Below are 22,787 nucleotides of genomic sequence, written 5' to 3'. Positions count from 1 at the left end.
ACCACAGAAGGTCTCCTGAGTACTGCCAGGAGTAATCCTTGAGCAGAGAGCCAGGAGTAGCCCCTGAGCCAGAAGTAATGCCCAAGCACAAGCAGGTGTGGCCCTAAAAATAAGCAACTGTATACATACATAATGAAAAATTATGCAGCTTAAGAAAGACCAAAGCTTGCATTGTGCGTGCATGGAATCAAAGGGTGTCATGAAAAAGGGTGTCATGCTAAGTCAGAGAGACGGGGGACAGATACTGGACGAGCTCTCTCATTTGTGGTATAGAGACAAATAAAACAAGGTAAAGATTTCTGGTAATAACAAAGCCTGGATGCTGGATTACAATGATTACTGAGCAGTAGGAGTGTGGAGGACAGGAGAAGGTAGACTAGAAGTGACAAATAGGGGGTCAGAGAGATAAAACAGTGGGCCTGACATTTGCCTTGCATGCAGCTGACTGAGGTTGGATCCCTGACACCCTCTGTGGTCCCCCGAGTCCACCAGGAGTGATCCCAGAGTGCAGAGCAAGGAGTAACCTCTAAGCACCTCTGGGAGTGGCCCTGCATGCCCCCCCCCAAAAAAAAAAAAACCCAAAAGGAAAAAGAAAAAATAGAAGCGACACAAAGACTATAGTGGAGAGTCTTAGGCACTGAATGGGGGTGAATTGTGACACCTATATGTCAAAAACCATGAATATGAACATTATTATAGACCTAAGACACAATGAGTAGATAAAAGCACAGAAAAAGAATGAGGCAAGAGTGGTTCGACCAGTGTGTCTCCCGGGACAGTGCAGCAGAAACCCCCACCCAGGGGAGGGTGGGGGAAGAAAGTGAAGGCTCAGAGCTCCACCCTCAGGGGTCTTTCTGCCATTTTGCTATTGGAGCTAACAACCCCTGACTTTTCCTCTGAGCCTGGAGCTGCTTCCCTCAGAAAGACAAGAACTGCTCTTTTTGGTTTGGTTTTGTCTTTTTTGGGCCACACCTGGCAGTGTTCAGGGGTTACTCCTGGGTCTGAGCTCAGAAATCACTCCTGGGGGGTGCAGGGACCATTTGGAATTGAACTACCAGGAATTGAACCCAACAAGCTCTTTCCCCATTGTGCTCTCGCTCTGGCCCCAGAGCTGCTCTTTCAAAATGTGGAGGGTCCGAGTCGCAAGCAAACCCATAACGTCAAAGCCAGACTCGGTTTCTCCTGTGATGGTCACCACGTCACACGCTTTATGTCTAACTTTGCTCCACTCAGGATGGGGTGCAGATGCCTTTGCCCACTTGGCCCGGTTCCTCCCACCAGCCCTGTTGCCCCCAGCCCTGCTCTATGACTTCCAGGTTTTTTTTTTAAAATATTGATCTTTTTTTTTTTTTTTTTTTTTTTTGTTTTTTTGGGTCACACCCATTTGATGCTCAGGGATTACTCCTGGCTAAGCGCTCAGAAATTGCCCCTGGCTTGGGGGGACCATATGGGACGCCGGGGGATCGAACCGTGGTCCTTCCTTGGCTAGCGCTTAAAAGGCAGACACCTTACCTCTAGCGCCACCTCGCTGGCCCCAAATTCCAGTTTTTCTTGGGTGCATATTTCTCCTGGACTTCCTGTCCTCAGCATGAGGCCGTCCAGGCAGTATGAGGTTGATACTGATGGTGCAGACCACCCCACCCCCACCACTCCTACAGGGAGAATGAATCACCCTTGGTCTTCTCCAGCTTGTTGTCTCTGCAGTCACATTTGCTCCTTGGGCCCTGCTTGCCCTCCAGACCCCTCTGCACTGCGCTGAGCCTGAAGACAAAGAGGCGGGCATCCTTGCCTGGGGAACATATGAGAAGAGCACAGTTAGGACACCTATAAGGATAAGCAGGAAAACAAGGGCCAGTGCAGGGAAGAATTGAGGGGCTCAGTACGTGGGAGCACCCCACATGTTGTCTTTGGATAACAAGGCATTTGAAGACACTTTTCTCTAGTCATCCCCAATGTTCCCTCTTCAGAGGACAAGTCAGCTCTGGGCCCCAAGCACTGGGGTCAGTCTTGGGGAGCCTGGTGGAAGGGCAAGCACCTTTATCAGCTCGGAGGATCAGGAGGTCCAGTGGCTCCAGCACGTGCATCTGCTTCACGGGCAGAGTTTTGTCGAACACCGGCACAGACGGAAGGCCATCTGCAAAAGGGACCTTGTCACCCCAGCCTGCAGCCACCCACGTGTCCTGGGGCTCCTGAAGGAGTTGAGGGGCAAGGAGGCTTCTAGAGTGGCCCTCAGGCTCATCGCCAAGTTCAAGCAATTTTCTGCTGCCCATGTGGAGGAGGACTGAGCAAAGTGCTCTGCCGAGGTAGGGGTTTGGGGTGGAGTGCAGGGGGTGGGTTGAATGAGCACTAAGCTGGGAGACCTTGGTTTAATGTTCACCCCCCAAAAGCAGCATCCTGCCAGCCAAATAAAGAGGTTCAGCAACTTCTAAGGACCTTCTGATTTGGGGGGCTGGAGTGATAGCATAGCGGTAGAGCATTTGCTTTGCACACAGCCGACCTGGGGTGGACCTGGATTCAATTCATGGCATCCTATATGGTCCCCGAGTCTGCCAGGAGCAATTTCTGAGTGCAGAACTAGGAGTAACCCTGAGCGCTGCCGTGTGTGGCCAAAAACAAAACAAATGCACACAAACAAACAAATAAAAAGAACTTCTGATTTTTATGTCAGGTTTCACCATGGTGATGTATCTCAGACATGTCCATTTCTGCCTCATGAAGAGACATTCAAAGGCTTCTTTTCTTTTTTCTTTTCTTGGACCACACCCAGTGATGCTCAGGGGTTACTCCCAGCTATGTGTTCAGAAATCGCTCCTGGCTTGGGGGACCATATAGGACGCTGGGGATTGAACTCAAGTCTGTCCTGGGTTAGCCACTTACAAGGCAAACGCCCTACTGCTGTGCTATTGCTCCAGCCCCTGCAGGCTCCTTTTCTAAATAAAACAGTTCCAGGGATGGAGAAATAGTACAGCGGGGAAGATGCTTGCTTGACATGGCTGACCCGAATTTTATTTCGAGTACTATAAATGGTTCCCGGAACACTATTAGGAGAGATTCTGAGCACAAAACCAGGAATAAGCCTTGAGCACAACCAAAGTAGAACAATAACAAATAAACCAACCAACCATCAAAAGCCCAGCTCCAAATACCCCCGCACCCTCTTGCAATCAGTTCTACACCTGTCTCAAAAGTTTACTGGCTAATTTTCAGGCTTTTTTGACATAGGAACATGAAATCTTTTTATTTTCATTTTTTTTTTGGTGGGGGGGGCCCACACCTGACTGTGTTCAGGAGTTACTCCTGGCTCTACACTCAGAAATTACTCCTGCAGGGTAAGTGAGCCATCTAGGATGCTGGGGACTAAAACTCAGTTGGCTCAATGCAAGGCCAATGCTTTACCTGCTATCCTATTGCTCTGGCCCTGTAATCTCCTTTTTTTTTTTTTTTTTTTTTGGTTTTGGGCCACACCCGGCGGTGCTCAGGGTTTACTCCTGGCTGTCTGCTCAGAAATAGCTCCTGGCAGGCACGGGGGACCCTATGGGACACCGGGATTCGAACCAACCACCTTTGGTCCTGGGTCGGCTGCTTGCAAGGCAAACGCCGCTGGGCTATCTCTCCGGGCCCGTAATCTCCTTTTTAGACAAAAAAAAAATAATAATAAATAAAAAAAATGAGTGAATTGATTAGACTTCACAAATAATAGGAGTAAAAAAAAAAAACATGTCAAGGGAAAGTGTCAGGGAACATAACTGAAACCCTATCACATGTAAGGGGTTTGTTTTGTTTTGTTTTGCAAGGGGTGCTGCATACCTGGCAGTTCTCAGGGGCTACTTCAGGCTCAGAGTTTGGGGACTGCTAGAGGCCTTGCTGGAGGAACTGTGGGAAGCTGAAGATGGAACAGGGATCTTCTATATGCAAAGCTTGTCACAGATTACTTTGGTCTAGTGGAGTGTCTGTTCTAACAAATAAACCCTGAGTTTAGAGATTTTTTGTTTTTTGGCTTTTGGGTCATACCCGGCAGCACTCAGGGGTTACTCCTAGTTCTATGCTCAGAAATCGCTCCTGGCAGGTTCGGGGGACCATATGGGATGCCGGGATTTGAACCACCGTCCTTCTGCATGCAAGGCAAATGCCTTACCTCCATGCTATCTCGCCAGCCCTGAGTTTAGAGATCTTTAAGTGCTAGCAATGACTCTCTAGGCGAACTCTGGGACAGATAGTTCCTTGGGCAATTAAGGCACAAGTAGAAGTGGCTGCTCTTAGTTTGCTCTCCAAAAGGAATGTAGTGGACATGGTGGGGTGTCTGGGATAGGGGAACTCTTTGGAGGGGTTGGAGCTGGCTTCTGTACTCACATGGCATCAGCCACCCAGACTGCAGAACTCTGTGGTGGGCTCCGGCTTGGTTTAGTTTTTGTTCTTTAGTTTGATTTTGGGGCCCCCTGGTGGTGCTCAGGCTTACTCTTGGCTCTGCACTCAGGGATCTCTCCTGGTAGGGCTCAGGGAACGCTATTTGGTGCTGGGAATCAAACCTGGGTTGGCCGTGTGCAAGGCAAGCACTCTATCCACTGGACCACCACTCTGGCCCTATTTAGTGCATCCCCAAGGACCTTAGTTAGTGGAGAAACAGGTTTGGTTGAAAGTTCATCCCTTGTTGGATTAGCATGGCTTCACGAAGGGCATCTTAGCAGGCCTGTGTGGACCCTGGTGTTCAGCAGAGTCAAGTATGCCAGATGTGACTGAGATGGAGGTTGGTGCAAGTCCCCAATTCTGAGTGGGTTTCAGGTCTGTGAGCTCCACACCACTGCCGTCCTCCTCCTCCACCCCTGGCCTCCTCAGAGGAACTGGTGCCTCAAGTTCTTGGTATTTCTAGGGGACAATCCAATACCAAGCTCCATGGTTCATGGAGTAAGCTGGAATCTTTCTCCTTTAGGGAAACATTCACAAAATTGGTTTAGATCTCTTAATGGCCTGAAGCTGAGTGTTTCATTGAGATTTTATTTTTTTTATGGGAGAAGGCTGGCAATACATTTTAGGAAGAGACAAATGAAGACATAGGAGACAGATTGATAGTACAGCTAATAGGGCATTGCTTTGCAGTCAACTGGGGTTCAATCCCCATCATTACATATGGTCCCCTGATCACTACCAAGAGTAAATACTGAGTGCAGAGCTAAGAGTAACCTCTGAGTACCACCAAATGTATCCCAAAAACAAATACCCTACCATGTACTATCCATCCCCCCCAAGACATAAACTTTTGGAACTGCCTATTTTGCCAGCACAAAACCCCAAATCAATGATGACAGTCAACTATCCATATTTTGAGGCTTAAATCCACGACCTTGACTTTTAAAAATGACCTTGAAAGGAGCAGCCTCTGAGGAGGAAAAAGCTAATAAGATTATGAAGAGACTAATGGCAAAGAGTGAAGACCAGCCTGCAAGGAAATGGAGAGATTCACTCAGGGAAATGGTCTGTAATCTGATTAAGCTAGACAAGACAATGGTAAACAAAGAATTAACTGGAGACTTATGGCTAAATGCCCAACGAGGAATAAAGACAAAGCCCAGAGGGTTCTTTTCCTCTAACATCATGTATAGGGGGAGGTATGAGAATTCTGGTCCCAAGGACAAGCTCACACTGTCACTGTAGGTGAAGGCTGTCATCAAATGTGGGTGCCAGGAAGGTTCTGGAAACCCTCCATCATTACATCACCATTATTATTCAGAAAAGAACTGGATAGTGTTTGTTTGGAATTAATGGTGTGTGTGTGTGTGTGTGTGTGTGTGTGTGTGTGTGTGAGACCTGGAGGCCATTCCTAGCAATACTAAGATCAGTGGTACAAATCCTATTTGGCCAAGGAGACACTGGGGCCTTTATAGCTACACTCTGAGCTGTATGGGATGAGGCGGGCACATGTGACAAGTTTCAAACTCTTAACCTCACATATGCCAAGCCTGTGCTCCAGGCTTCAAGCCATCTCCCCAACCTTACAGTTTGGATTTTATATAAGTAGAAGTAAGGCTGAAGAGATAGTATAGTGGGGAGTATACCATTTGCCTTGCATGTAATTGGCCTGGTTCAGACTCTGGTACCACCTAAGGTCCTCCAAGACCCACCAGGTGTGATCTGTGAACAAAGCACTAGGAGAAATATCTGAGTACTTCTGGGTGTGGCACCAAACAAAAGAAGCAAATGAAAAACAAACCAAACCAAAAAATAATTAGAAGGAACTTCACTACTGGTGCTGCTTCCTGTTTTCAGACAAACTTTCCACAGAGTCAAGATAAAATATTCTCCTTTCCCAAAATGCAGACAGAGAGAATGAAACATAATTTGTTCTGGCAAGTATTTGGCCCAGACTGTAGTTTGGAAAATTCATGTAAAGGTAAAGCCAGAAACACCGGGAAGTGAATCTGGTGATTGGTGAATCACACAGGGGGTGGGGGCTCAGCTGCCTGGCACGTGCCAACTGTTTTCAGCCTCCTTTCTTCATCTAGAAAACTAAGAGGATTTGAGTGCATCTGTGGGTTTTTTTTTTTTAAATGCACCTTTTATTTAGTTGCATTTCTGGGGAAACAGAAGGATTTTGTCACCATTGAATGAGTTTCCAGAGTCCAGACAGTGGCTAGTGTGGTGAAGTGAGCCGGATTGATTGGAAACATGGACATACTCAACTCCCTGCAAGCTCCTGGGGCCTAGACGTCAGGCCCACTAGTTCACTCTATAGGTTCTACTGCTTTTGCAACTTAACTCTTCAGTCATATAAAAAAATTACCTTCACATAGAAAAAAGAAACCCAGAGAAGGTCCCTTTTCAAAGTTGTAAGGATTCTCTAATTGTTTTGTAGCTTTAAATATATAATATTCAAATTATGAACTAATCTACTTCTTTGATTTTGGTGGGTTTTTTTTTTATGTGCTTTTTTCCAGCTACATCCAGTTATGCCCAGGGGTTACTCATGGCTCTGCACTCAGGAGTTACTTCTGGTGGTGCTTGGTGAATCATATGGAATGCTGGGGATCAAACCTGGGTTGGCCATGTACAAGGCAAGTGCTCTACTTGTTAAAATATCTCTCTAGCCCCACTTCTTAATTAATTATATTTTAATTTATGGTGCCATTAAAATGATCTTACATGTGCAAGGCAAGTGAGAACCATCTGTTCTGACCTTTTGAAATCACTGTCTTTTGTAATAGCTTCTGTTTTACACACAATAAAAATACATCTGAAATAACAGGAAAAGGCAGGGACAAACCTGTTATAAAGTCTGGACCAGGGGGCTAGTACAGTGCGTAAGGATTTGCACACACACAGAGAGAGGGTTTGGTCCCTGTGTACCACTTGAATTTTGACAGGAGTATCGCTGAGTACAGAGCCAAGAGTAGGTTCTGATCACTGCTGGGTGTAACCCCAAAGCAAAACAAAATACAAACAGAAAAGTCTGGTCCAAAAATTGTGCCGAAGGGGTTGGAATGATAGCAAAGTGGGTGGGTATTTGCCTTGCATGTAGCCAACCTGGGTTAGATCCTCAGCATCCCATATGGTCCTCTAAGCCAGAAGTAATTTCTGAAATTTCCAAGTGCAGAGCCAGGAATAACTCCTGAGTGCCACCAGATGTGGCTCAAAACAAACAAACAAACAAAAAGGAAAAACCCCATAACTTATGCTGAGAAATGAATTCAGGAGAGAGTAGAGGTCAAAAGCAGGGAGGATGGTTGGGGGTTGCCCACAGTGCTCATAGGAGCCCCTGCCAGGTTAGGAGACTGGACAGTCTGTGCTAACACAGAACTCACACAGTTCACCCCATCTTCGTTCACCAGCTTTGCAATAATCCAGCGGGGCCTCCTGCTCACTCTCTCCAAGGGCAGGTGGGTCTGTGTGATTGGACACCTGGGGTAGGCTAACCAGTCTGGCAACCAAGTCTGGTTTAATGGAAGCAGAAAGCTATGTATGTTCAAGAGTATTTTTTTCTGTATTCATGAAACGTGGGCCATCTGAATTTTGAGAGAGACAGACAGAGAGACACAGACACATGGAAACAGAGACACAGAGCCAGAGACAGATATACAGAGACAGAGATGTTTTCAGACAATGCTGGGCTCACAGTGGGCATGGAAATTCTTTCTTTCTTTCTTTCTTTTTTTGGTTTTTGGGTCACACCCGGTGGTGCTCAGGGGTTACTCCTGGCTGTCTGCTCAGAAATAGCTCCTGGCAGGCACGGGGAACCATATGGGACACCGGGATTTGAACCAACCACCTTTGGTCCTGGATCGGCTACTTGCAAGGCAAACGCCACTGTGCTATCTCTCCGGGCCCGGAAATTCTTTCCATGGGTTGCCCAAAACCCACAGACTGAGGAGAGATGTGTGGAGGGAGCCCACTTCTTGGCCATTTCAGAAAACTTGCCCTTTCTTCCCAGATGAAATCATCTTGGCTTGGGACTAGGCTGACCTCACCACTGACCTCACGTTCCTCCCTGGGACAAGTCTGGCAGTCACCCACTTTAAAACCACAAGTCACACAGACGAGGACATGGAGGGGAAGCTACTCACTAACCGTCCACTAGCAGGACACCAGCGTCCGTGGAAACCAGCAAGGCTGAGCCCCAGGGGTCCGCACACACGGCCTCATGTGGGAAGTTGCTGCAAAAGCACTGGGGCTCCCAAGGCTGCAAGGCAATAGGGGTGTTGGGAAGTGGGTGTCCGTGGGAAGTGACGCTGGAAGAGCACAACTATCCCTGCTACACCTCAAATGTATCTGATCACATTATTACATTAAATATATATTCTTTTTTTTTTTTTTTTTTTTTAGTTTTTGGGCCACACCCATTTGACGCTCAGGGGTTACTCCTGGCTACGCGCTCAGAAATCACCCCTGGCTTGGGGGACCATATGGGACACCGGGGATCGAACCGTGGTCCATCCGCTTGCAAGGCAGACACCTAACCTGTAGCGCCACCTTCCCAGTCCCAAATATATATTCTTAAGAGATCACAATATTGCATTTCCCCATCATTGCTTCTCTTTCCCTGCCCTTGTCTTTTATTGAAGGGTCTATTTCTGGAGGTGCAGAGCGTCATCTGGGTTACTCCAGGAGGCTGAAGTGAGGGGAATCATGTGGTGCCAGGGATCGAATCTAGGGCTATACACTAGTAAGGAATATGTTCTACTACATCCTCTGTCCCCAATTACCTTCCTTAACAAGATAAAAAAAAATCATCTTTTAGGGCTAGAGTGAAAGTACAGCAGGAAGGGCATTTGCCTTATATGTAGCCGACCTACGTTCAATTTCCGGCATCCCATAAGGTCCCCAGAACACCACCAGAGCGATTCCTAAGCATAGAGCCAGGAATAATCCTTGAGTACCATCAGTTGTGGCCCAACTCCCCCAATCCCCTCCCCCCCAAAAAACACAGCAAAGGTAAAAAAAAAAATGGGGCCAGAGAGATAGCATGGAGGTAAGACGTTTGCCTTTCATGCAGGAGGTCATCGGTTCGAATCCCGGCATCCCATATGGTCCCCCGTGCCTGCCAGGAGCAATTTCTGAGCCTGGAGCCAGGAATAATCCCTGAGCACTGCCGGGTGTGACCCAAAAACCACAAAAAAAAAAACAAAAAAACAAAACAAAAAAAAACACACAGCAAAGGTACCTCAGCTGAGGTCCCTGCACCAAAGGCATGAGAGTTACTGGGTTCTGGCGAGAAATGCAGATTCCCAGGGCACGCCCCAGACCAACAGGTCTATCAGCACGAGGAATAAAATCACCTCACGAGTCTGGATCAGGGGCCTTGGAGAAGTAGATCATGGGCACCAGGCCAGGGCTGGCAGGGAGGACCTGCTTTGGTGTGGATGTCTGGGTGATGCGCGTGCAGAGGACTATGGGGAGCCCCAAGGAACAGAGTCTATTTCTGTGTAAATATGGAGGCTCTCATGGAGCCTCCCCAACTCCAGCCAGGGCCCTTTCCTAGAGGATATCTCAGGAGCTGAGCTCTCGCTCCTCATGCTACAAATCCCCAGAACCTCTCAGAGGGCAAAAGATGGTCACTGCTAAATGTGAGATTAGTACCCACTCACCTCTCTTTTACAGATGCCAGAAGCGGCTAGGCTTGATGGTGCATCCCCTCTGACGATGGATTTCAGTTTTAGTGCCTGAAAGGACAATCTATTTAGTTTGTTAGCAGTCATAGGAGCAAAGTCACAAGAAGCAGCATTGACTTTCTTTGACTTTGACTGAGACAGGAGTAAATTCAGGCTCAAATTTCAGCTTACTTCTCAGCTGATCTCTGAAGATGAGGAATGAAATTGGCCCCAGTGAAGGCCTGAAGACCCCATTCCCTCTGCCAACTGCATGCTCTATCAGTTCAGCACACATGACAGTCTCAGTAAGGGTCCTTCATGATGTTTCAGTCCCAGGAAGTTGCATGTGGTATGTAATCCCCAAGAGTGGGGCTGTCCAAAGGAAATTTTCCTTTCTCACAGGCAGAGAACTATACCCTCAAAGGTACTAAAAGTCCCTGGATGGGCCTTCATCTACCCCGAGGTAGGTAACGGAGCTTTGGCAGGCAGGGTACATATTTATTCAGATGGGATTCATGACTTGTTTTGTTTCGTTTTCAGGGGCCATACCCAGTGGTGCTCAGAGCTTACTTCTGACAGGGTTCAGGGGATATCCCTGACATGGTGCCAGGGATAAGCCTGGACTGATCTTGTACAAGGGAGCTATACCTGACTGCATCCCGCTGCACCCAGGGACTCACAGGTCTTGGCAAACAGAATTTCCAGCATAAACCCACCTGCCCGACTCTGACGAACTCTGCCTGGCGAGCCTCCTCCTTCTTCCTTGCCGACTTGGGTGACTCGGGTAAGACATCACTGAAGGACCGCCTGTTTAGCATGTTCTAAAACAGAAGACCAGGGAGTGGGTCCAGGAATGGGTCTATCTGATCTTTGGCTTTGTTATTTTTTGCGGGGGAGCCATACCTAGTATGCTCAGGGGTTACTCCTAGCTCTGAACTCAGGAATCTCTCCTGGGAGTGCTCAGACCATTTAGGGTCCCAGGGATTGAATCTGATTTGGCCAAGTGCAAGGCAAGCACCCTCCCTGCTACACTCTTTCTCTGGACTCTCATCTTTGGCTTTTCTTGGTGCAAAGGCACAGGCTGATGTCCAAAGGGCTCTGTTTTGACATCTGTGCACATCTGTTCATCAAGCAGTGTAGAAGCCCGTCTGGAGGTATGGTCTGCAGATGAACACCAGCCTGGGGCAGGGCTGGGAGACCCAACTTTGATATCAGACAAACTTGCCCATGAGCTGCTTTCAACCCCATCCTGCAATTAGGGCTTTTGATTGTACCTCTCCAGGCATGTGGCACCCTTGGGTCCCTTAATTCTAAATGTACAGAAGCCCTAGAGTTGGGTACTGCTGTGGCCCTCTGGGCTAGCCCTTTTTGAATCTCAATGTCTCTGGGTGGCCAGAACCTGTCTCCTGGGTGAGTTAGGAGCATGGAACAAGGAACTGAATGGAGGGCGCTTTGCACTGACTCAGGAACTGTCAGCACAGCTTGGTGGGACTGGACTCAAAGAACAGGGCAAAGTCAGAAAACTGGCAAGTCTCAATGGGGCACTGCTACTCTGAGAGATCTGGGGGGTGTCATTTACAGGGTCTTTACCTGCTATAAGACAGCCTGATGGAAGAGGTAAAATTGAGCATTAATGACACGATTGACCTTTGCTTGAGCTCTAGGGGTGGGAGGTCCTGAGAACACTGAATGGGAGCAACTTTTCCCAGGTAGTTATACTCCAGCTGAGGCCTAATAGGACCTTCAGGAACTCATAGAAGTACCTGCTGGTCTTTCACTGGCCTGGAGAAAGGGACAGAGCAACCCTAGCAGTGCCTGAGTGAAGTGCCTGGGGGCTAGTCTGGGTCAATGGGAGAGAGAAGTGAGGTGCAAATCTGATGCTGACAAGATCCCCCTTGTTCTATCACCCCCCTTACTCCGCCCACCTTTGCAGCTGGAGCTGCCTCTACTGAAGCACAAAACTGCTCTCTCTGGGGTTTGTGGCAGTTCAGATTTCCAGGGGAATCCCTTCACTCTTCTGGGGCTGCTCTCCTGTGATGAAGATTGGATCTGGAGAGCTCACACAGACTCTAGACCAGGGGGTCCTCAAACTTTTTAAATAGGGGGCCAGTTCACTGTGCCTTAGACCATTGGAGGGTCTGACTATAGTAAAAACAAAACTTATGAACGAATTCTTATGCACACTGCATATATCTTATTTTGCAATGAAGAAACAAAACAGATACAAATACAATATGTGCCCCACGGGCCATAGTTTGAGGACCACTGCAAGACCCTCCAGAGCCCCCTTGAGGTACGAAATTTCCTGAGTGAGGCACTGGGTCTCAATTAGGTCCTGACTGTGGCCTAGAAGGTACTGAGGACATGGTGACTGAAACAAAGCATGTTTCAGAACCTCAGGAAGGGGTGAGCTGGCAGGTCCCCTCAGCCTCCCCTGATCCCTTCTGCCTGCCCACCTTGGCAAGAAGAGGCTGCAGAGCCACCAAAGCCATTCACTCCACAAAGGGTCTCTCTAATCGCCCAGGGTTCTGACTAACACTCGGTCCACGACGTCCATGCCCATCTCCATGGGACCCACCTATAGGCAAATTATCTTCCTGTCCATGGATAGTCATTGTCTCCCCTTCACATGGCGACAGTGAGAGGAGGGTTGCCCAGTGTGCTTGTGTGTGACAGCAAGAATCACAGTGAGTGACTCTGGCTTTTCTAACCAGCTCCATGTGAGGACTTGTGTTCTCAACAGAGACCCCAGGAGGACAGAGTACTGTGGATGGGGAACACAATTACCTTATGCAAATCTGGCATCAGGTCCTGGTGTAACGAACGAATCAACATGTCCAGAGTCCTTCGACGTTTCTGGGCAAAGGTTGGGGTTTCCAAAGTGGCTTTTTCACCATTAATTACTGAAATAAAGCAAGTTACCAACTGAATAACAAATGTTAATGTGCTACTGGACCATGTCCTATACAGTAAATGCCATTCATCCCAGCACTACTATTGGTGTTCCCTTCTTCAGGGAAGAAAGCTTAGAACTGTTCTCACTTCTCTAAATCCACTTATCTGCCTAGCCATTGATTCTCCAATTCACTCCTCCAGGTACTCACACACCCAATGCATCTACATGCTCACTTACTCATCCCTCTATCAGCAGCCATTCACCTATCCATCCATCCATCTATCTATTCATCCATCATCCAACTATACACCATCATCCATTCATCATCCATCCATCATCCACCCACCCAGCCATCTACCTATCCATCATCCACCTATCCACCCACTTTCCATCCATCTATTTAACTTCTTCATCCTTCTACCCATCTATCCATCCATCCATCAAACCATTCATCCCCCATCCTTGCTCCCCACAAGGAGCCAATCCACTAGAGTGCTATTCAGATATGCGTATTATTTTGGTTTGGGTTAGTTTGTTTTGTAAGGGGCACAGTTGGCTGTGCTCAGGACATACTCCTGGCTCAGTGCTTAGGGATAAATCCTGACAGAGCTCAGGTGACCTTACAAGCTTCTAGGGATGAACTCTGGGTCTGCCATATGCAAGGCAAACTCATTTGCTGCACTATGGCTCTGACCCCCAAGAAGATTTGAGTGACATGAATGCCTGACACTGATGGCATACAAGCTGTGGAAACATCCTGGAAGCAAAGACTTACATTTCACTAGCAAAAAATCCCTGAATTCCTGGTGATCTGTAAACACCGGGGGCGATGGCAAGGGTGGGCCAAAGAGGGGCACACTTTCTTCAGAAAAGATTTTCAACCTACACAGAGAGAACATATGAGATTACTGACCTGGCAGCTGATGGCATTCGGAATTGGCTCTAAATGAGGGTGTGGCTGCCTCTGGGATGTGTTAGGGGGCTCATGCCATCCCTGTGCTGTCAGAGCTTTACCCTGCACAGAGGGCAGAGGCTCTAGGCCATCCCATTCAGGGAAGGCATGCCAGGAATTCCACCAGGGCCTCCACTGTACCCCACTAAGTGGCAATGTAACATCTGTCCCACACATGTGGCCTGAGGTTCTGGAAGAGAAGTTCTTTCTGGCAACCCCCCAAAGCTAATGCATGATCCAGCTGGGATGGCCACAGATGCACCTGGATAAGAGTTTCTGCTCTTTGCAAACCTAGTACTGCACAGCCAGGGAACTTTTGAGAACAGGACAAGTAAGCACAGGTGAGGAGTGGGAGACTCTTGTGAAAACCCACCCAATCACATATGCTCCCCTTGTGAAGAATGAGAAAATTCCAAGCTAGTTCCAGACTCTTTTGTCTACTTCTCAGAACAGCTACCAGAGATACGTTTTCCCCTCACGAGGTGGTGACATGCAAAAAGAGTTCTAGGAAGGGGAAAACACATCCTATCAAGACATGCATACGTCTTAATATTGGTGCCAAATCCACACAGAAACAAGCAATCAGTGGGGGAGTGACCTACCTGTAATTGTCATTTTGTTGATCATACCTTACTAAGGCAAAAATATCTGCAATTATATGGTTAAGGAAAGTAATCCACAACCAGCTGCTCACAGCTCATGTGTTTATGGAGCTAAACAGTCAACACAAAAACAAAGAGCAATTTTCTGACTTAAAAATTATTACAAGGAAGTCCAATAGGGATGAGTCATGTATTTCATCTCACACATTCTGAGTAGAAAAACAATGACTCGATTCTACTAAATACCTTCCTTCTTCCTTCATCTATTTGGGATGAAGCAAACCCACACCAACTAGAGTAGTGGGGGGCTGTCTCTGAGAAGAGGCTTCTTTATATAGTGTCACACCGCTGAGTCTAAGTGTCTTCCACCTCCATCTAGCTTGTTCTTTCCTAACAAGCTAATCAAGGAATCCACAGGGTCTCTCTTTGGAATCCATGGAGAAAAAGCTGCATTGACTCTTCTAGTCCCTTTCCAGAAACAAATGTGCCATGCCCCAAACCTGAACCTCATGACTAGAGGAAAGGAGCAAAGTCTAGGTACCTGTCCTTTCTTCTCTTCCCTCCCTCCCTCCTTCCCTTCCTTCTTTCCTTGCAGTGCTCAGGGATTACTCCTAGATCTGCACTTAGAGAATCCTATGGGATGCTGGGGATCAAACCCGGGTGGGCCGCATGCAAGGCAAATGCCTTATCCACTGCGCTATCTATTGTGCCAGGCCCCATGTCTCCTTTCATCCTTGACTTGAAATCTGGCCATTCCCAACTCACACGTGGAAGTGTGAGGCCACGAAGAACCTAGTCATCAGAAACAGAGAAAGCAGGTCTGTCTCTCAATATGGACAGGAGTTCCTTGAATGAGACCAGAATGCTGCTGGCGCAATAGTACTGGGGTAGTGTTGGAATCCAAACATAGAAAAGAGTCTGCTTTTCAGCTGGCTGCCTATTGAGAGCACTCCAGGAACCAAGGGCAAAGGCCTTGGAACAGCCTTCCTGGTTTAATGTGGGCCACATGTATGGATCTAATGGATCCTGGGACAATATGTGGTCAGGCTGTACTTTGTGCCATAGTCGGGCTGCACCCTCTGCAGGCATCCGAATCTGGTTTCTGTTTCCTTGCAGTGAGCACACATCCGTGTTATTATTCCTATTCTTTTACAACCCTTATGACCGGTCCCCCCTCCCCCGCCTCCTGATTGTCTTCCCTTTTGATTGATTATGCTGGACCTAATCACATAGACCAGGCTGGTCAAACCTGTAAGGCATAAGTCGCTGTAATAAACTTGCTATTGATTATGAGTCGATAGTCCACACTCCTGCTCATTAATCAGGTTTGTCTCATTCATTTAGGCTATGCGCACCAAGAACCCCGTGCCACTGCACAGTACAGGTAGGGGCACTTAGCACGTGGCTAACCTGGGTTCAATCCCCAGCATTCCATATAGTCCCCTGAACATCAACAGGTATGACCCCAAAACAAAACAAAACAGAACAATAAATGAGTTTCCTGGGGGCTGGAACGAAAGCACAACAGGTAGGGTGTTTGCTTCGCACGCTCCCCAGCATCCCATACAGTCTCTCAAGAATCACCAGGACTAGTTCCTGAGCAAAGAGCTAGGAGTAACCCCTGAACACTGTCGGTGTAGCCCCAACTCTTCCTCCCCCAAGAGTGTCCTTTTACTGCTAAGGTACAATTCATAAAATGGGTCTCTGTTTCATGGCCTGTGACCCAGAGTGACAGGGCGACCAACCAGGTCTCCTACTGGACATGACATGGGGACCTTCATTAGGATTCTGGCCAATCAGGAGCCAATTAAGGATTGAGGATGCACTTATTAATTTCTCAGATTTCAAGAAACAGGAATGATCAACTATTATTATGGCTCATGATCTACAAAGAAAATAATTTATACGTTTAATTTGTACCCAAACCCCCATCTGTCACATTTTAAAGGGTCCAAAAAGCTATTTTGTCTCTGTGCTCATAAGCCATCATATGTGGTGCCAGGATTCAACCCTGGGTCAGCTACATGCAAGGCAAGCATCTTAATCCTCTGCTCTATCTGCCTAGCTTTCAGGTTTTAGTCTTGCACATTTTTACACCTGTGGAAAATTCTCTGAGATTCACTACCCATAATTCTCACTTCTCTCTTATAGTCAGGAAGCTCCCTCACTCCATGAGCGCTCTAAGGAAAGGGAGGGCATCTTACAAGTAGTCAAGAATTCTCCAAGAAGGATCCATTCATATTCCAACAGCATGTGGAAGAGAGAAGAAAAGAGGAACAACCACAGGCGGTGGTTTGAAGAAAATAGACGACAGGTCAAACCAATGTAACTTGTGGTAACTTAAGGCCAATGGGGGTTGAGCAGGAGCTGGATCAGCAGGAGCAGGGTAGGGTCCCTACAGGCCCAGGATACGTGTGAAGTGGGAGCGGATCATGGAAGGCTTGAAGGCAGGGGAAGGCTCCTCTCCTTCCTGGAACACAATGGTGACAATGTCGTTCCCGATGTGGCGCTTCCTTTCCACCTGGAAGGAAGCACAGAGACCATCATCAAAAGGGGCCCCAGGCCAATGTGTCACAGTGAACTCTGGACATACAGCATGACTTGCTGCACTGCAGAGCCATGGGCTGTCACATTAGAAAGGCCACCAGGGCAGCTGCAGAGCTTCCCACCCATCCTTTGCAGAAGCCTCTCTGCCTCCCTTCTCTCCTCAATGGGTCTGGCCACTCCATCTCACTCCTTACTCCTTAGCTGGGCTTTCCAGGCACTGTATCAAAATCCCTCAGGGATGAGATTCATATATATATATATATGTAATTTTCCTCCCCCGCTTTTTGACATTATGGTTCCACCAGTGGTGCTCAGGGATTATTCCTTGTTCTACACTCAGGCATTATTCCTGCAAGGACTCAGAGGACTATGGGAGGCTGGGATCAAACCAGAATTGGCCATGATAAGGCAAGAGTCTTGTTCTATATTCTCTATATTCTCTAGCCCCAAACATGTATACTTGGACCAATATTCTTATTTTGACTTTCACACCTCACCTGGAAATGCTCAGGGATGATGCCTGGAAGTGAATCTATCCAATGTTGATGGCTGAACTCAGCTCACTCAACTGCAGGCAAGCCAAATGCCTTATCTCTTGTTCTCTAACTCACTTGGAATGATGTTTATAAATGAGGTACATTTTGGATGATCACAATGGCTTCCCTAGTTTGGCACCTGAGACCTTGCCCTCCCCCCAAAAGATCTCCTAGATCTGTGATTGGCATTTTTCCCAAAGGGCCAGGCTGACTACTTTAGGTTCTGTGGATTATATCATATGTGGCAGCTCTGCCCCTGGGCTTAAAGCAACTATGATCCTCAGAAATGAGCAGGCATAGTTGTGTTCTATGAGCGTTTCACTGGACACACTGGCATTATGCGGAGGTGAGACAGCTGGTGAACCAGGGATCTCAGTGCTCTATGGATCTCTCCCCATGTGTATCCATCCTTGTCCTACATAGTGGATACTGGGAAACATGGCCCCAAATGAATCATGGTTTTCATTTTTCAAGTGAGGAAATGATGGATTCCGGAGGCTCAGCTCATTACTCTTCAACTCAACTGAAAACAAAGGAGCTATTTTGGGCAATTATTTCTTGACAGTGACATGAAATACATGACCAACGAAAGACAATAGATAAACTGGATGGCATCCACATGTAGAACGTGTGCATCCAAGGAGCTATTTATATAATGAAAAGGCAACTCACAGAATGAGAGAAATTGGGGCTGGAGAAAGAGTACAGCAGTGGGGTGTTGGCCTTGTATACAGCTGACCTGGTCATGGTCCCTAGCATCCCAGATGGTTCTCTGATCCCTGTCAGGAGTGATCCCTAAGTGCAGAGCTATGAGTAAGCCCTGAGCACCACTAGGTATGGCTCCAAAACGAAACAAAACCCCAAAGTTCTATACTTGACTCTAGTGGGAATGACCTTGTGAACAGACTGACATGTAGGACACATGGACTGTCTCCAGCAAACTTATATTTAGGAGCCATAAGAATCAGGAAGGATGGGGCCAGAGCCATAGTACAGTAGAGGAAGGGCACTTGCACATGGGTGACCTGAGTTCAATCCCTGACATTCCATATGGTCCCCTGTGCCCTGCTAGTAGTGATCCCTGAAAATATAACCAGGAGTAAACCTGAGTGTTGCCAGGTGTGGCTCAAAACTAAAACATAAAGAATCAGGAAGGCTGGGAATGGCTTCCTTCTCTAGGAGACTCTGAGTGTGTGCTCTCAAGACAAGAAGCCAAGAGGTAGTTCTCTAAGGGGGTGCTCCTGCCTTGGTTCTACAAGGTCCTCCCTGCATCTTGGACCAAGCCACTCAGCACCCAGGTGCTTCCTGCTGCCACTTCCCCTTCCCAGAGTTCACCTCTTAGAGCCAGAACAAGCTTCAATACAGTGAGTTTCAGTGCCTGCCAGACATCCCATGGACTCCTGATTGCTAGGTGAAAGACCCAAGAGACAGGTTCTCCTCCTCACCATGTCCCCAAGGTGTCTTCTGTCCCAACTCAGTGCTGCTCTGGAGCCCATGATGGGAGTTAGATCTTTCCCTGATGTAGGGTCTTGTTGAAATAAAATTCTTGGAGGTCCCATCACACTCCCTCTCTGGGTCACAGTGCTCACAACTCTTCGCTCCACAGTGCATGTCTGCATACAGAAGTTATCACTGGGCAAGCTGGAGGTGAGTCAAAGGGGGGTCTGGCTGCTGAGGTCATGAGCAGACCTGACTGCTACCACTGGGGCTGCTTGTCCTGAAGGTGGCTGATCTCTGGCATTTTCCCACCAACTGGAGGGAGACCAAATGGTGCCAGGGATGGAACTAGAGTCAACTGCAGGCAAGGCAAGTATCTTTTTCTCCTGCTGTTTCTCCAACCTCTTTGGACAAATTCTTAGCTAGTTCTGAAGCACATTCTGAGTGATTATAATGGCCTCCCTAATCTGGACTCAGGGATTTGTGATTAATGCTCTGACCCATTCCACTTGGGTCTTTTTCAACTGCAACCTGTGGATCCATCTTCAATGTGTGTGTGTGTGTGTGTGTGTGTGTGTGTGTGTGTGTGTATGTATGTAGTGGATACCTCTATGTTTGTCTAATGCCCATCTTAGTGTATGTAATGCTTGTCTATGTTGTATATAGTCCCTGTTATATATAACCCTTCCTTTTCCCCTCCCCTGCTGACCATTACATAAATCCTTTTCTATCCTCTCACGCTCACACCCCTGATTTATTATTTATCCCTACTGACCCTTTTTTTTTTTTGATTTTTGGGTCACACCCGGCAGTGCTCAGGGGTTATTCCTGGCTCCAGGCTCAGAAATTGCTCCTGGCAGGCACAGGGGACCATATGGGACGCCGGGATTCGAACCAATGACCTCCTGCATGAAAGGCAAACGCCTTACCTCCATGCTATCTCTCCGGCCCCCCTACTGACCCTTTTTACCCTCAGTTCTTAACTCCTCAGGAATCAGAACATTCCCTTGCCGCAACTGCCAGTCAGCTCCCAAAGAGAAACGTTAGCCTCCCAGTCTGCCTTGCCTCTGCCCATGAAGAAGCTGCTGTCTGTTGATTTGCTCTCTATGGCCCTTTTCTCCCATCTCCCATTCACTGTGGACTGCTGCTTACTACTGGACTTGGCTCTTTAGAGACCCTTAGCTTGAGGACATTACATGACTCCTGACTTCTGCGAATCACTTTTCAGATTCCACAAGACCAAGTTGAAACTGTGCTCTGGATTTTATTTCCTCCCCAAGACTATTTCAAAAGACTTAAAGGGGATATGTATATTTACTTTGTATATAACTTTAGATGTATTTCCTTAATAGTTATAATTCTTAGGTGTATTTCCTTATATAGAGGTAGCTTTTCCCATCCCTTTTTTGGATTTACTTAGTAGGAAATTCTAGTATTTATGTTTCTCTTGGGGTCTGAATTCAGGTTAGAACTAGGTTATAGGGATTATTTAGCTTGTTATTTTTACCCCCATCATGTGGCATTATTCTTTTTCGAATAGGCACATTAAAATGGGGAGATATTATATATAGAAATAAGTTCTTATCAAATAGGAATAGAAACTCACAAATTTTATATTGGGGCCGAAGAGATAGCACAGCGGTGTTTGCCTTGCAAGCAGCCAATCCAGGACCAAAGGTGGTTGGTTCGAATCTCAGTGCCCCATATGGTCCCCCGTGCCTGCCAGGAGCTATTTCTGAGCAAATAGCCAGGAGTAATTCCTGAGCACCGCCGGGTGTGGCCCAAAAACCAAAACCAAAAACAAAAACAAAAAACTAATTTTATATTGCCAGGGGGCCTTTCAACCTGAACAATTGTCATAGTGACTCGACTTAGACCCCAGTCAATTGGACATCAGACATCCACCCCCCAACCTTGGATCCCATCTTTGGAACCAGCACGATTTTCTGCAACAGCACCAGGAATCAAACTTCCACTGGGAGAGGCCCTAATGCTATGCCAACTTGCTCCAGGATGGGTTCATATGATATCCTAATGACTAGGAAAGTGCAACAACTTGCTTTCAGGGCAGTTTTTCCTGTCTTGCCACCTAACAGTGAGATGAAATCAGAAGATGCTCCATGACATTCTGGCTTCAACATAGAATTTGTGCAAAAACCAAGGTCTGTAATACAGAAACCTGACTGTGACAACCATGATTAAGAACTTTTCCTGGGACCATGAAGAAAGACCTTGGGGTTAGACAATTAATATGCCTGGAGCCTAAAGTTGGTCTAATGACAGGATGTTTTATGGGTAGGGACACCCTGTTTTTTAGGCCAGTGGTTTTTCCTTTCTAATTTCCCCAACATTTGCTGTGCCCATGCAAATACTACAATTACTATTACTAAATAATAATAATAATAATAATGATAAAAAATTCTGCCACCCTTCTTTTTTAAGATTTTATTTTATTTATGCCTTTTTCATAGACTCCCTGGGACATGAATTACTTTGTTTTACCTCATATTTCTGCATTTTTCTATAAAATTAAAAAGAAATAGGATGGGGGGGGGCATAGGCCAAGTGTTCTCATGTGCATCGGTGGAGATAAAAAAGGACAGAAAAAAAATACCCAAGCCAAAGTCAACAACAACAGAATCAAGAGACCCCAAGTATAACAATCTAAACTTAAAGTGGGCCTGTTAGACTGGCAGGCCAAGAGGCTAATGGTGGAGGTATAAGATGTACGCTGTGAACTTTGGTGAAGGGAGGTCAACACTGGTGGTGGGAATGGCCCTAATTCACTGTCACTGTATGCCTGAAATCCAACTATGAAGGATTTTGTAAATCACAATGGTTTCAGTAAAATAATAATAAAAAAAAAAGACATGTGGGGGCCGGGCGGTGGCGCTAAAGGTAAGGTGCCTGCCTTACCTGCGCTAGCCTAGGACGGACCGCGGTTCGATCCCCCGGCATCCCATATGGTCCCCCAAGCCAGGAGCGACTTCTGAGCGCATAGCCAGGAGTAACCCCTGAGCGTCACAGGGTGTGGCCCAAAAACCAAAAAAAAAAAAAAAAAAAAAAAAAGACATGTGCTTAAGATCTGCTTCTCCTGCATGGACTGGAAAACACTTGCTCCCCAATCCCTCAATGTAGGAGTTGCTGCCTTTTTGCCTGGAGAGTGTCATTCTGACAAGACACAAGGCTCACTCAGAGACACCACCAAGGAAAGACCATGCCTATGGGGACAGCCTCACGGAGTCTGGCACTGTACTCACACATTCATGGGGGTTCTGTCTCTGCTTATCTTCTTCTCTCTCTGGAGGTACCTCTGTGCAGAGGTTCTTCCCCAGGCTGGTTAAAGTTCAAACATAGATGGGGAGAAACACACCTGAGCATGCACCTTGGGGGCTGGCTTGGCACTAACATGCAGATCTTGCACGCTCTATTCCATGAACCCTTTAAGCATGCTGGCCCCATATTCAGGAAACCACCTGACAGCTCACGGTGTTTCCCAAGAGCCAGGGTGCACACATACCTGCTGTTTGTTCTCTTTGGAGTACGGCAACATGGTGGAAACATGGAACATGATTTCATGCCCTTGGAACACGGTGTAAACTGAATGGGTCCCTGTAGTGTCATCTGTAAAGCACAGAGACACACCATGTGTGGGAAACAGTCCCTGTCAGCACATCTGAAGATTGTTCTGGATCATCTGCCTGAGTGGCAGCCATGGCAGGGATCACTCTCCAACTGGTG

General features: G+C 47.2%; 1 protein-coding gene across 2 annotated transcripts in view; it reads right to left on the bottom strand.

Moving 5' to 3' along the window:
* The window catches only part of GARNL3 (GTPase activating Rap/RanGAP domain like 3), a 131,411-nt gene that overhangs the window by 13,832 nt on the left and 94,792 nt on the right, over nucleotides 1-22,787 (bottom strand). For both annotated transcript variants that reach the window (XM_049774130.1, XM_049774131.1), the window contains 10 exons: nucleotides 22,567-22,670; nucleotides 16,939-17,047; nucleotides 14,527-14,572; nucleotides 13,748-13,854; nucleotides 12,864-12,979; nucleotides 10,793-10,897; nucleotides 10,074-10,148; nucleotides 8,557-8,668; nucleotides 2,036-2,134; nucleotides 1,673-1,789 (listed from right to left, as the gene is read on the bottom strand). In XM_049774130.1, the coding sequence (XP_049630087.1) occupies nucleotides 1,673-1,789; nucleotides 2,036-2,134; nucleotides 8,557-8,668; nucleotides 10,074-10,148; nucleotides 10,793-10,897; nucleotides 12,864-12,979; nucleotides 13,748-13,854; nucleotides 14,527-14,572; nucleotides 16,939-17,047; nucleotides 22,567-22,670 (990 nt within the window). The remainder of the gene's footprint in view (nucleotides 1-1,672; nucleotides 1,790-2,035; nucleotides 2,135-8,556; nucleotides 8,669-10,073; nucleotides 10,149-10,792; nucleotides 10,898-12,863; nucleotides 12,980-13,747; nucleotides 13,855-14,526; nucleotides 14,573-16,938; nucleotides 17,048-22,566; nucleotides 22,671-22,787) is intronic.

This window comes from Suncus etruscus, chromosome 5 (assembly GCF_024139225.1).
Source record: "Suncus etruscus isolate mSunEtr1 chromosome 5, mSunEtr1.pri.cur, whole genome shotgun sequence".
Lineage (NCBI taxonomy): Eukaryota > Metazoa > Chordata > Mammalia > Eulipotyphla > Soricidae > Suncus > Suncus etruscus.
The sequence above is the reverse complement of the archived record's forward strand: the minus strand, read 5'-3'. Positions and strand labels throughout refer to the sequence as shown.